This window comes from Heloderma suspectum, chromosome 1 (assembly GCF_057233095.1).
Source record: "Heloderma suspectum isolate Gila_16-S chromosome 1, 16-S_ref, whole genome shotgun sequence".
Lineage (NCBI taxonomy): Eukaryota > Metazoa > Chordata > Lepidosauria > Squamata > Helodermatidae > Heloderma > Heloderma suspectum.
In genome coordinates, this window is record NC_139458.1 from 319,589,945 (window position 1) to 319,605,754 (window position 15,810).

At 41.7% G+C, this 15,810-nt stretch overlaps 1 protein-coding gene across 1 annotated transcript in view; it reads left to right on the forward strand.

The window, feature by feature from the left end:
* Positions 1-15,810, forward strand: part of CRYBG1 (crystallin beta-gamma domain containing 1) — a 137,972-nt gene that overhangs the window by 69,240 nt on the left and 52,922 nt on the right. The window contains exon 3 of the mRNA XM_084827216.1: positions 12,048-13,558. Within this exon, the coding sequence (XP_084683342.1) occupies positions 12,048-13,558 (1,511 nt within the window). The remainder of the gene's footprint in view (positions 1-12,047; positions 13,559-15,810) is intronic.

Sequence of the window (15,810 nt, forward strand, 5' to 3'; positions counted from 1 at the left end):
TGCAGCCCTTCTCTTTAGTGAATGATGCAGAGAAAATGTGCAAGCCACACCTATACATGCACTACTCCAATACAATATTATGTTAATATAAATATTCTCATGGAGAATGTTTACATTTAGTTTAAAATATTTTTTGCCTCTCTCTGAGTGGTCTGATTGGGTGGCGTGCTAGTGAAAATGATTTTGTGCACACTGCTGTTAAGCAGCTTAATAAATTTGTTTGACATAACAAGATCCTACTGAAATGAGAAGGAAGAAAATGTGGCTACCTGTGCCTCCCCATCCACCACTCTTACCTTTAATTGTACCCCTGGAATATTTTTGGGAACTAATTTATGTAACATTTGTGTTTGTTACATATACCAAAAGTCCTTGTAGTACCCATGATAATTAACAACTTCAGGCAACTACTGAATTCTTCTTTCCTAATTCATCAGAACAAGTTTCTATCTTTTAGGGAGTTGCTTTTAGCAAAAATACCAGCTTCCTTAACCCTTACAGAGGTTCAAACTGTGACTCATCTTAAGTGGATGTCACTGTCTGGGAACTGAAAGGAATACATCAGTCAGTTTGGGCACTGTTTGCTTTTCTTTACGAGATTCCCTTGGAAGGAAAACAAAAAAGCAGCTAAAGGGTGGGAGGGTCAGAGATAGTGGATATGATGCACACATGACTTCTTCTTACAAATCCTTGTCTGTTGGCTGTTCTGCAAAAAACAAAACTGAACTAACATCACAATGGTAAGACAACTAATATTCCCTTTACTTCGGCTTTTTTTTTTTTTTGTCCTGATATTATCTTCTTTAGAGTTTATCAATTTAAGCCTTTCCGGTCCTAGATTCAGAAAATTTGTCATTTTTAAAAACAGAAACAAAAGATGCAGCTGGCAGATTGGGGTGAAGAGTTTGGTTTGGGGAAAATGTTTTGCTGTTGGGTGTGGAGGAGATGAGAATGGGCACGTCTTGTCAGCTTTGCTCACTGTTCTGTTTTCCATAGCCTCACTTACATGAACTAGGGAAATTTCATGTCACTTTTATTCTTATCTTCATCTTTGCATTTCTGGAAAGTTCAACAAATAAACTCAGCCTACATTCTTACTGGGAAGGAAGTTGCATCGAGCAAAATGGGACTGACTTCTGATAAAGAAGGAAAGAGTAGGTCTCTTATTAATATATAATAGTTTGGGTGTTTAAATAATGTGCTTCATTTCCTTTGGTGTGTGTTTTTCATCAATTTTCCCATCTGGTAGCTTTCTTTGTGCATGTTGCACTGCATAGTATCTGCCTGAAATACATGAAAGAATGTGGGAATATGGCCAGTTTGTAGGGGTTTTTTTCAGCTTTGTAAAGGTGACTTTTGAAAGGAAGAACAGCAGATACTGAGTTTCTCATTGCTTTCACTCTGGTAGTCGCTGCTGTCATACTGTTTTCTTGTTGAAACCAGTTTTAATCTGTTGGTACGTATTTTAGACAAAGGGGGGAAATGCTATTAAGCCATTGTTTTAAAAGAACCCCAAGAAATGGCCCATATGCAAAATTTCACTTTCTTTGAGATCTTGTGAAAGAAGTGTTACACAGATAAAGTTGAGTAAGATATTTAGGCAAGCTACTTCATTGGAAATACAAACTGTATCTGTGTGTGTGTGTGTGTGTGTGTATAATCTTGTCATAATATTGCAGTTCAGTATGGAGTATAGGTTTTTTAGGTATAAATAAAGTCCTGTCATTTATGGTTCTGTGGTCCAGTATTTTCTTTCTGTTATGTTGGATTTTTCTCCCTTCCTAGCTTAGCTTGTACCTTTCATTCACATCTTTTCATTAGAATGTGCTTGTTCTAACAAAAGAACCACAAATAATACTGTATATTGATCCATTTTTACAGGGCAGAAGCAGACAGATCCCCATAGGGCAAAACAGAGCCCATTTTACCCCTTCTACACGCCTCCCCAACACACATACACACAGGCAAGCTAGGGTCTATGTGTGTGTTTCAAAACCCCACCTACATACACACACATCAGCGAAGGAACATGAACTTGAACTTGCATTCTTTACTGAGCAAGGGTTGGATGGGGACTTGGAAGGCATGCACAGACCTCCCTTTTTCCTATAACAGCCTGGTGCCTTGAGTGCTTGTCTATGTATGCTGGAAGGGTGGTGGAGGTACAGGACTTTGATTTGCCCTATTGGAACCCTCCATGAGTGGGTGCTGTACCTGCAGTGGACTGGAACAAGCCAAATATATATATTATAGAAAATTTTACTGAGAACTCAGCTCATTAGCAGCTCTAGTTGCCTCTTCTGTGTTCTGTATTTATGCAGTGCAGCCATGAGCAGCCTTGCAAATAAGCCTCAAAATTTACTAACTCACAAACATATTTATTAGCTTGCCTACCCTTTATGTCCTAAAAGAAAACCATCTACTCTGCAAGGTTTCCCTGCCTGGCTAGCGGGAGGCAATTATTACCACAAATAACCAGGTGAGTGGCAATTTACAAGCCTAAACATAAAGATGGGGATAAAGTATCGGACACGCAATCCGAGTCTGACATACCTTTATTAGCGCTTTCTATGGGCATGGCCAGGTGTTACGCTCTGGACATCAAGTGAGTGTCTTTGCTGCTGCACTGTTGAATGCAGAATCCCATTATACTTAGATTCTGTATTCAACTTCTGGTAAATTGACCTCATAAGAAAAGAAGGTGTGGAGTATCCAACAGAGCTCCCACAGTATATCATAGCTTACAATGTAAAATTTCTGAAACGGAGGGTGTATACAGATGTACATAATTTCAGTACTGAGTTCTGGACGTGTATTCACGGCATTTCAGAAACAGGTACTGTGTAATTTCACCTGGATTGGGTGCAGGGGGAACCTGTTCTTCTGCCTTAGAGCAGAGGCTGAATTTTCACTGTTGATTAGCTGGCTCTTGTGTCAGTCATGAAACAACTTCAGCCATTCCCAGAGCAGGCTGTGTACAGCACTGATGGGCTGGCCCTTGAGTCAGTTACAAAGCCAGCCCCCTGCCCTGTCAGAGCAGTTTTCAAAGTGTAAAGAACACTGGAAAAAACTGGAAAAAATCAAGCAATGAACAAACATTTGAGTGGATAAACAGGCAGGTGCTTGAGGTGATAAAACCCGGACATAAACAAAGTGGACATCTGACTTGAAGCAAGAGTGGAGAGGTGACAATCATCTATCAATTTGGAACAAGGCAATATGTCAGTAGAGGAATAGGGGTGGGGTGGGGGAAAACAGAGCATGCCTCATAACAAAGTCTCTTGTATGTGTCCCTCTTCGTATGTACATCTGTATACCACAGGGGTGGGCAACTTGTGGCCTTCCAGATGTTTTGATCTACAACTCCCATCAGCCCTGGCCTGCATAGGCAATGGTAAGGGATGATGGGTATTGTCAGCCAAAACATCTGGAGAGTCACAAGTTGCCCACCTCTGGTATGCAGCCTGAGGGAAGGCTAGGGCTTCCATCCAAAGCATACTTGCCTGGATGTAAGCTCCACTGAAATCATCTTTAGATTTTGGGTGTTTGGATAGTGTTTTCCAAATTTCTGATGGCTGAGGAACATTTCTTATAAATTAGAAAATTCAAGGCAAAAATTGATCTTACATCCAAAAATGTAATATATGAATGAAATAAATGATAATGTTTATTTTTAAAAGTGGGTAAGAATTAGGATCATCTGAAAGGAAGTAGTCGTATCTCCCAGTGTTTCTGAATGAGTTACTGTTCTGGATATACTCTTTGCTTAGGGAGGATGATGGATGTAGAACTGCCACAGGCAGCCTCCTCTGAGAGTAATTCTGTTATCTCACTCCTCTAAGAGTGATAAAATGATCTGATTACACTCAATGCAGACACAGCAGAATTGTCCCATCCCCCCAACAAAGCTTTACTGGAAGGAGGAGAGAGCAGAACAGTGAATCTTGCAGAGATGCAATGAGTGTTTTGACTTGAAGGGGAGTTCTCACAGCCCTCTAACAATTCATGACATACTGTCTTAATTGTTGTTTAAAATTGTTTTTAGATATATGTTGTCTCTTTGTGTGTGCTGTCTGCTTATATGTTTTTATGTAAATGGTTTTTCACTTTGTATCATGTATTTTAATGGTTTTTAATCTTTGTAAACTGCCCAGAGAGCTTCAACTATGGGGTGGTACATAAATGCAATAAATAAAAATAACAGTAATATAACATGAGTATATAGAAGCCAGCACTGATTATATTAACCAGAGGTATCTGTGCATCCCCTGCCTCTAACAAAGTCTACTTGAGATGAGTACTTTCTGCTTTCTCCATCCAACTAGCTTGTTTCCCAAACTTGAATGGTGTGTCTGAGACTCACCAGATCAAGGGAGAATACAACAGCTTTAAGGACAGACCCCACTCAGTGAGAGATTTACAACTCTTTACTGAGGGCTTTGGGCTTCAAGAATTAAAGTATGGTTAATGGTCTCTGAAACTTCTCTCAAGCCAGATAACACAAAGTTGGTGTTAAAGAATATATATTTATTGCTCAGTCTAAGAATTAACAAGGTTTAGCTAAAATGAAGCAGATTACAAACATCCCTAAATATGTACAAGTTATGATCATTAAAAGTATTATGAAAATAGTAGCCAGCACATTGTTAACATGGCAAATCTAGGTTTCTCTCAATCTAACAGTCAATATCAACATTTCATAATTACCGAAATGGAAGTCATGGTGGGCAAAGCCAGCCTAAGCACATATGGCAGGTGTCTTGTTCTCCCAGGATCTCTCTGCTAAGAAAATTTAACACTGGTCTATTATAACCCCTGTGATGCTGATGACCTCACCCTTAGTTTCAGACCTGGTCATACCAGCATTCCCACTGTGCTCAATGCATCCAGGTCTGCCATCAATACCAGCAACACAGATAGGGGCTTTCCTGGTAAGCTAAGCACTTTACTACTTTCTCTACTTGACTGACCCACACGCCTTCATTTCCAAGAATACAGTCCATTACTCATAGTTATTTCACACACATAGAACTATTCACGTCTACAAAATACAGTAACTCCACATGCTATAAGGCATATTGCACTACATACCTCTGTGGTCTCTTATTTCTGTTGAATGGAAAAAAGTAGTACACATATGCAGCCATGACATGCTTATGTACTCAAAGACAATGAGCTAGGTCACATGATACGACAGCCCACCGTGGGTTATTTAACTGAAGCTGAGGCTGCGGGGCATGTGTGCCCACCATTTTGTGCTTGAGGGATATCATGTCATGCAAACCTGGCAAGCATGAGTTATGTGAGGGAACAGACCATGGGTTATGCATGCTTGCCAGGTTCGCATGATATGACAACCTCTGAGCAGGGATTGGATATGCAAACTGGTGCCTGCAGGCACCGTGATTTGTCATGGGTTAAATAACCCACGAAAATCCATGCCATGTTGTGTAAACCAGTTCAGTGATATTGGTCCTCCCCCCACTACAAATATGACTGGTTTGATGCAGTAAGTTAATATGTTATATCATTGGATTTCTTATTATTTAATAACAAAGTGTCTTGTGATAATCTTAAAGTCAAATGTAGTTTAATTGTTCATGGACTGAAGTTCATTTCATCAGATAAGGTGTACTCTAGTGCACAAAACCTTATGCTACAATAAATTTGTTAGTCATTAAGTTGCCACAGGACTCTATGTTGCTTCTGATGTGACAGACTAACATGGAAACCTGGAAGTTATGATTTGGAATTATTTAATGTTTTAGCACCTGACTGTTATACATTATTAAACATTATGTTATTCACCTAAGCTTAGGAGTTAGCCAAGTGGCACAACACAAACTATCAAATGATAAGCATTTTTAAGTTCAATTGATTTTAATGGAAGAAATTTGAGGACATACTGAACATCCACTTAAATCAGTGGAGCTTCAAACTATTTAACTTTGAATAGATTTTGCCATTTAAAAAATCATTGGGTGGGATCCAACGATGTAATTCCACTGACAGAACCGCTTACAACAGTGGACTGGGAGGATGTGGGACAGCGTGAGTTTGCGTTAAAACAAGGTGCGCGTTCCCCACATGCCTTGTTTTACAGGGGAAAATACAGCCTTTAAAGAGAAAATGTGCATGTCACCAAAAATTGGCAGCATGGCGGTGTCAATTTGGGGGCAGTGTAGGTCACAAAAAGTATGGGGGACACATGTTGCCTCCCCTGCCTTAGAGTTCCCCATTAAATCCAGAAATTCAAGACTTTTTATTAGTTGCTTCCCAGTGCTCTAGGCTTCCTACAGAAGCCTCCACCTTTTGAGTGTTAGAACTGATGATTCATGCACACAAACCTGCCTGGGTCCTAAGATCTTCAGGAAAGGCCCTTCTTTCAAGACCACTGACCTCAGAGGTGTGTTTGGTGGCAACACAAAAGAGGGCCTTCTCGGTGGCTGCTGCCTGGCTATGGAATTCCCTGTTAAAGGAGGCTAGGTCCACTCCCTCTCTGCTTTCCTTTTATAGGCAGGCAAATACTTTTTTATTAAACATAAGAAGAGCCATGCTGGATCAGACCAAGGGTCCTTCTAGTCCAGCATTCTGTTCACACAGTGGCCAACCAGCTGCTCACGGGAAACCCATGATCAGGACATGAGTGCAACAACACCCTACCGCCCAGTTCCCCAGTAACTGGTGCATATAGGCAGCATAGGAAAGAGAGCCTTTGGTGTATAAGCAGGTATTTTGAGTTGGGTGCTCTTTTTACTCTGTTATTGTTGTGTTTTTAATTGTGCTTTGATGTATGTTTATTGTTTTTATCAAGTTTTATTTGTGATTGTAAGCTACCTTGTGTGCCATTTTTCTTGATAGAAAGGTGGAGTTATCAATCAAATCAAACCAATAAATAAATCGTAGTCCCTTCCCAGGCACTGTAAAGCTGTGCTATGCATGGGATTTATTTATTTATTAAATTTATTAATTGCCCATCTGGCCGATCACCCAGCCACTCTGGAACCCTGCCCTGAAATCAGTGGGGCACTTTACCAAAGTCAATGGGACAAAGTTTTCTGTCTGGGTATATGGGTCAAATGGATCTATCTGGGGAAAACAGAACAGGAGAGCAGGGGACTCTGGGATAAGCACCAGAGCAGAGCAGATAATCATGCTAGGAAAGAGTCACAAGGAACAATATTAAATGTCAATTGGACCCCGCGTTTATTTCTGCACGGAGACACACCAACCATAAGCTATGCTCAAGCAGAAAGAATGAATATTGACTGCCCAAATTCCAAGGCAGTTATAGAATACAATACAAATAGAATAAAGAACTCGATGGCTCAGAGGCTAGACCCAGGATGGATTAGAACAAACATAAGAAGAACCATGCTGGATCAGACCAAGGCTCTATCTAGTCCAACATTCTGTTCACACAGTGGCCAACCAGCTGTTGACCAGGAACCCACAAGCAGGGCACGAGTGCAACAGCACCCTCCCCGCTCCCCAGGTTCCCCAGCAACTGGTGTCCACAGGCATATTTCCTTTGATGCTGGAGGTAGCACATAGCCATCAGGACTAGTAGGTATTGATAGCCTTCTCCAGGAATTTATCTTACCCCCTTTTAAAACTATCCAAATTGGTGGCCATCACTACATCCTGTGGTAGTGAATTCCATAGTTTAACTATGCACTGTGTGAAGAAGTGCTTCCTTTTATCTATTCCTGAATCTCCCACCAATCAGCTTCATGGGATGACCCCGGGTTCTAGTATTGTGAGAGGGAGAAAAATGTCTCCCTATCCACATTCTCTACAACATGCATAATTTTGTAAACCTCTATCATGTCTCCCTTGACCTTCCTTTTTTCCAAACTAAACAATCCCAGTTGTTGTAACCCTCTCTCATGGGGGAGATGCTCCCGCCCCTTGATCATTTTAGTTTCCATTTTCTACCATTTTTCCATATATATATATATATATATATACACACACACACACGCGCGCGCAAACACACACACACAGAGGTGTGGTGACCAGAAACAATAGTTTTGTTCTGGCCACTGAATAGAAGGTGCAGGGTGGTTCCTTGGCTCTTGATTAACTTTTCATCTAGCTTGCTATACAGAATAATGTAGTGCAATTTTCAAAACAAAAAGGTGTTAAAGCTATTTAAGTAGTGCTTGACCTGGCTGACTTGGCTGAGAAATGGGGAAGCTTCAGAGTTGGGTCATTTTCCCCACCAGAGCTTTTGACTGGCCAGCTGAAAGGTACCTCGTGGATTACGCAGCTGAGTGGTGGCATGGCAGGCCAGGCAGGTATCTGCATGTTTTTCCTGGATGTAGAGAACAACCTTCTTTAAATTAAATTAAAAATTTAAATTAAATTAAGGAGGAAACACATATATTCTAATGCCTCCTTTGCCTCTGTGGTGGCTCTAAAGCCGTAACAATGTTCCTAGCAGCTCCCTGACTAAACCTTCTGTAACGAAATGGATTATTGGGCCAAGGTGTCAATGTAATGTCCATTAAATTCATAGACCACAATACTTGTCAGAGAGCCAATGTGTCTGGAGAATCTCTGTAACAAATTGAGCCCACTGGCTTCACCTTATCCCTTATGGCATTTGGCATGTATGAATGACTCTACTTGTGACTGGGATTCTATCTATTCAACGGTAAATAAGTGTACAATTTGTACACATTTTACAGCCGTGCTGAAGGAGCAGTGCTACAGGGCAGAATCTGCACATTCTTGTGTTCATGTAATGTGTAAAAATGTATTAAAGGCTTTGTCAACCAGCATCTACAATAAAACATTCCAGACAACAACCCATGCAAAGGCAAGGTTTGATTTCAGTTGTTTTTCTGAGCTGATTTTGTGGGTTTTGTCTATAGTAACTTTAACCAGTAAGAGTTAGGGAACTTTTTTTCTTGTCTTAAATTGGGCTTTTTGAGGACCTTTTAGACACCTCATTTTTTGAGAGTGAATGGGAGGAAAGGATGTGAATCCACATCTCTGAATTTGCACCTTTTGCTCTCTAGTCAGTGCCCCTTGCTTCTCATTATGATCATTCAGCCCATCACAACCAGTATTCTACTGCAAAAGCAATTCAACTGGTACAACACTGCCTTCCAGTGCAAATTTGCATCAGACTCTTACATTTTGTTTTGCAATGCACAGTTTACATTTTACATTTAGTGAGGCTAAAGCACATCTAGACACGACTTAACGACTGAACAGCAACAATCCTTTCTGCCACAGTGCTATATATCTCTTAAGGCATTGCTCTTGTACTTACATTGGCTCAGTGAACAAAACAGTTAATGATATTCAGTGAATATCACTCAGTGATATTCAGAAACAATGGACGTGAAAGATTGGTTCCTTAAATAAAATCTAAACCTTGACCTATACACAGGTAATTCAGTAGTCTTCTTGCCAATTGACTCTCCCCCTGGGCATAATATACATTCTGTACTGCACTACAATCTGTCAGGAATTTTAAAATGTTCATTCTGTAATTCAGCAAATTGGATTCTTAGCCTTTCTAACTAAGCAAAACAAAACTACCATTCTGTGATTCTGAACTCATTTACTCTTTTGTTCTGTTACTAGTTATGGTGTAACAGACCAGACCTGAAGAACTGGTCAACACACACTATATTGCTGTCCCCCCACCCCACCCCCTGCCATAGGCTCATGGGTGTCCCTTAAAGTCAAGAGGAATTGAAAGATCAGCACGGATACACATCAGATCCCTTTAAAAATAATCATCATTATATCAACTTAATCCAAGCAAGCTTCTTTGGTAATATGTGTTTCAAGTCTTGTTTTATAGCCAAGGTAACTTCAGATGTGGGCTGTTGGCAGTGTTTTGGTTTTTTAAAAATCCCAACGAGAACTGTTGGCTTTTTAGCGTAACATCAAAGTTTGTCGGTTTTGCTTGAGGCAGCTTTTGTCCTGAAGAGATGAGAATAGGCCGTGCTCCAGCAGCACTTGAGATTGCTTGGGCTTGTGCAGGGCAATCAGAACTGTGAAAACCTTATTTTGTGGGCACTATGCTTGCTGGCACCCTTCCCTTTTCTCCTCTGGAAAATTTTGCTGGTTCTTTGGCACCTTTGAGTAATAGGTTCGTTTTGCCCTGTTGTGGCTTGCATTTCTTTCTTTCTTTCCTTCCTTCCTTTCTCTCCCTCTCTCTCACACACACGCACGCACCCCTTCACCCTTTTGTCAGTGGTAATTCGTAAAACGAGAGATACGCTCTCTTATTACTTCACAGGCGCGGGCTGGAAATTATTCTCAGGGCTGAGTACTCAGATATCTAACATTGCACTTCAGAGTGCATGTTATGGGTGTCACATCCCTTCATGAGGCTAAGTTCGAAAGAGATATTGGGGGGCCCAGGTGTGCCTGGCAGCCATGCCCTCTTACTTGGAATCTCCATTCCCAGGCCCAGACGTGAATTAGTGCTACAGTTATTCGGGGGCGAGGAAGATGCACTCTAAACATGCTCCAGAGTACCTGGGATTTCACGTTCTAGACCTGAGCTTTATGAAATGAGGGAGGTGCGAGGCCAGTTTCTGTTCCCTTTCAAGCTCCCCAGCCCCCCTTAGTTCCCCGAGCGCCCGCATGCCTCTTTTCCTCCACGTTCTTCGCCCTCTCTCTTTCTTTACCGCCGTCCTTTTGGGCGGCGACCGGAGCGCTGCCCGCCTCCCTCACCACCCCGCCTTCCCTGGAGCGACCGTGTCAGGTAGAGCAGCAGCAGCTACTCTTGCTGGCGCTGGAGGCGGAGGCGGGCACCTCCCTGCCGGGCGGGCGCGGCAGGCAGGCAGGCTCTGGCGTTCAGACAGTTGGCGCCTTCACGGGAGCCGGCCTTGGCGCTCTCCTCTCGCGAGCTGTCCGCGCACTGAAGGGCAGACCGGGGCTGCTCAGAGGTGGGCAGCGAGCGCGTGCCTGGGACTGCCGACGGAGGAGCCGTCGCTGAGTAGTGAGTACAATGAGCCCCGCGGGGCGAGAGCGAGAGTGCGGGGCGTGAATGGACAGCGGCGGCGCGCGGGCAGAGGAAGTTAAGAACAAGCCCCAGCAGGCGAGACCGGAGTCTTATCTCCCGGCCTGACCTTGCCTCTTACCTGGGCAGGGGAGGGGTTGGTGGAGGGCGGCGGGCGCTGGCGCGAGCGTGCTGTCCAGGCAGCGCGCCTGCTCTCCCCGCGTCGCACTGGGCGGCAAGGCAAGGATGCCCCCGAACTGGAGGGAACGAGATGCGGCTTGTTCGAGAGGTTGGTTGGCTGCATGACATTCTGGCTGGGCTTTGGAATGTTAATGCGTCCGTCGCATCCTTTTGCAATATAAGATTGGGTGGTTGCCAGATTCGCAGGGTTGTATCCGTTCATACCATATATACGCCTTAGCGGAGGAATGGTACAACCTGTGTCTAATAAAAGGCAGATTTATTGGGAAGAATGTAACCTTTGTACTGCGTTTATCAAAAACGGTGTCCTTTGCTTTTCTGGAATGTCAAAGATAATCTTCCACCTTAGCTTCACAGCAGGAATATTTGTCTACTCAGAAGTAGGCCCCATTGAGTCCAGTGGAACTTACTTACAGGTTATAGGATTGCTGGCCAAGGCAAATGGGTATGTAAAATGTTTTATGCTTGGATACATAAGCAAGTTAGGCCATAATCCTGAACCGACTTTCCTGGGAGTAGACTCCATTGAACTCAGTGGGACTTCTGAGTAGACATGTATAGGATCCCTTAGAGATCCATTCCTGTAAGTATTGATGGACTTTGCTCATTTGACTGAATATATGAGGATGTTCACGAATATTTGCGCAACAGGGCCTGATTTCATAATGACACTAATGTGAGTCATATGTTTATTTATAAGAAGATACTTATTATAAATGTAAGAAAATCCTGCTATTCAATCAACTTCCAGTTTTCTATTTTTCTGAACATATAAATGTTTAACCATAGAAATACTTGTGTGTGGGGTGGGGGGACACCCACTTGGTTATGTATTCTAATTTTCTTTATTTTCTTCTGATTTTTGTTTGTTTAGTCCAAAACTCGGACCCCAGAATCCTCTAAGGAAGAAAACAAAAAGAAACCAGTTTTAGGAAAATTTGGAAATTTTTTTACAACCGGGAGAAGAAAAAACCCTAAGAACACATTAGAAGCTTCTTTAAGACCAAGTGTTACAAGTGCAGGATCAGAGTCTCCTCACAAAGGTTTAGCTCCATTGGCATCAATAGATATTGAGGACATTAAAGATCTATCTAAAAGTGAGGAGTCTCTAACTGACCAGGCCTGTGATCAGGACCAGTCAAGGATACGGAGTGCTATTGAAGACACAGAAGAATATCTCTGCAACAAGGATCTGACACCTTTGTATAATGACATTGTTTCAGAATGGAACACTAAAATAATTTCTTCTGACAGTGAATGGTCATCTGATTGGCACAGCAGTAATGAAACAATAAAAAATACAGTATTTGATAGTAATCTTACACTCCAGACACTGGAAGCAGAGAGTGATCTCATCACTGATACAAATAATACCACAACTCCAGATTTCTTTAAAAGTTTAACTAATATATCCAGTGAAGATCTAGAACATAGCACATTAAACCACAAGCAGTTAGTGGATGTGCAGAAATGTGAAGAAGTAGAATATGAGGCATCAAAAGATCCACCATTTGTTTTGGAATCTAAGCCAAGTGAGCATGTCCACCCTTCTAGAGTGTTGACATTGGATATCTTTCTTCGTAGAACTGAACAACCAAATTCATATGAACCAGTGACTGCTGTGGTAGACAACAACTGTAGTAGCACAGACACAATGGATAAAAAACCTGTAACAAGGAGGTCTGGAAAGAGGAGAAAATCTCAGTCTTCCAGTGATATGCCAAATGGGGATAGAAATATGACTGAGAATGCTGTGAAAGAAGAACCTGTTCTTGATGGTTTTTCATCAGATTTGGTTTCAGAAAAAATTAACACCTCTGAAAGAAAGGTTAAGACTTCTCAACAGATTAATTCTTCCACAGCTAATCATGACATAAGGGCTGGAAGTACTCATAAAGGACATACTAAAACAGATGCAGAGAAAAGCAAACAGCAGACCCCAGCAACTTCATCCCCATACAGGAGAAAATCTTTAAAAAAGAATCAGTCTGATGCAGGCCCTCTTTCACCCACAGGCTTGAAGAATCATGGGAAAGATTGTAATACCAAAAGACAGAGTGAAGGCACAACAGATGATAACCTAACATCAAAATGCAGTTCAGTAGAAAAGTCATCTTTGGGTGAAAGCACTGTAGAGACTTCTAAAGTTTCTTCCATGAGCATCATAAGCGATAGCACTTTGCCAGTTTCTGAAGGGAGGACAGAGTCTAAGGTATCTCATCTTGTCAACAGCTCTGTTGACAGTGTTCTGCTACACACCGAGAACCATAAAAATGGTGAGATGGGAACAACAAATGGAAAGCAAACTTCCTCTGATTTGGACAGTGCAAAGCAGAGAAATGCATCCTTTGACATTTCCAGAACGGTCACAACAAAAGTTAACCTGTAAGTAGTTCCACATTTTAAATCAGACTGTTGCAGTGAGATGTTTATTAAATCCCTCAATAAGAATGGATTATAATTGCTAAATACCTATCCTAAAGCATGGATTCCACTCGCTTGAATATAAGTGATACTTTGACTGTCACACAGAAACTCCAGCACTTGCTACCATTGCAAATACTTCTTAGGATTTGTGTAATTGAAGGCAATTTGAATATTCTCATCTTGTTTATGTCTATTATGAAATAGAATTTATTGCAGCACTTAATTTAACAGAATGTGAAATCTGTTGTCAGGCTTCTTCCTTGCTCAGGAAAAATTATAGCTGGCACGAGGGAAGAGAAAAACTATTTTTAAAAATGACATTCTTACCAGTGCCCTCAGTAACATTTTCTTTGGAGGAGACTCCTCTTCCATTCTCATTGTAAGAAGTAGCTAGTTGTTGCTTTTTAAAAAAATAGAAAGCAAACTCTGAGACTACAGTCAGGAGCAGAAGAAGGCTGAATGAAGAGGGACCACTTAACTCTTTCCCTGTCTGCTATGTTTCCTCTCTAAATTTCCCCTGCAAAACTGCCTTTCTCCCACCCGCACTTGCCCCCATCCTGCAAAAGGTGATGGGAGGGGGATGTTCAAGTGAAGGAAGCATGATAAGGTGACTATCAGAGGAAAGGGAGCTGGCAGGGAAAGGACTAAGTACCCCTGCCTGAGACCTGTTCTGCTTCTGACTACAGGCTCCACCGAATGCTTTTTATAATAACTAAACAGTGTTGGGTCAAAGTTACTCGGAACTCAAGTATAACTTGCAGTTTGGCCCCTATACTGAATGAAGAGTACTGGGATTTCTAACTTTTGGCTGGTGGTTTCAGTCCTGCTATGAAGAACTTTTAAGTAGAGAGGTACTTGGATTGAACAGGCCATAGCTCTAATACCGAGCATGTCTCTGTGGCTTCTAAGCAATGATTTATACGTTAATGCATTTTTAAGATCAGGAAGAAATTTGTCATCAGGTCAGGTGTTCCAGTAACTGGATTATTTTTCTTGATTTGGTTTACTTAGAACATAGGAGGCTGCCTCATACTGAGTCAGACCCTTGGTGCATCTAGCCCAGTATTGTTGACACTGACTGGCAGCAGCGGCTCTTCAGGGTTTCAGGCAGTTTTTTTTCCAGCCCTGCCTGAAATTGTCGGGGATCGTACCTGGGACCTTCTGCACGCAAAGCAGGTGCTCTACCAGGGAGCCACAGCCCTACTTGCTTGAGTCATTTGTAGGGATCTACTCCACATGAATCTTAAGGCAAATTTATAGATGGACAGCGCATACGTGTGTGGCTAGATGTTGTGTGAAATGACTCCCATGCAGCTATGGAAGTTCTAACTGTTACATCAGAAAACACAAAGAAGATGTGGGAAATTGCTTGATGTGAATATATTCCCATGCGGAACACCATCCAGGTAGATGTGTTTTAAGTGGCCACCCTGCAGCACTTCATGCATGTGAATTGGATCTTAAGGTTGCGAATCTTGCTCACGACTGCTCGCTTTTTGTGCCATACGGCATAAGTTTGGAACAAGTGACTTAAGGGTTTGATGTGTGGAGAGTATTGCTCTGGAACAAAGTGTTCATTTTTAAAAAAAGTGATATATGCTTCTTGCAGCACTTTTGAAAAGAAATGAGTGCATCCCTAAGGCCATGTCAACAAATGTGAGAATTGCCATATATGGAATTATGTTAAAGAGAAGACATGTGAATACATGGCCTTCTTGCAAAAATAATTGTGCATATTTTAACAGAAGAATGGACCCCCGTCATTAAACAATGATTTGAACAGAAACTTCTAGTTTTACTGATCAAAAGTTATGTTTTATTTGGAATCCATCTACTAGAGATATTGAAAAATAGATTACATTGTGCCCATTGACAGAATTTGATCCTGGGGAAGGAGGGAAGGATAGTTAAATGATTAAAAATGTTTTTCACTTGTCTACTGTTTGATAAAGCTTTACATTGGACAAGCAAGCAGGATGGGGTTTGTTAACCTGAATGAAAGTTATTGACTTCAGTGGATTTTATGCTGATTTATTTAATCTATTGGTCTGATTACAGCTGTTCGCAAATACCTGGAAAAATATATAACTATTTTAGGGTGCAATCCTATTGGAATGCTCATCAGCCTCCAAACTTGGAGGCTGTTGGGCATCCCATGAAGAGATGGAGGAGTGCTCCTCCTGCTCTGCATTGTTGCTAGACAGGCTTTT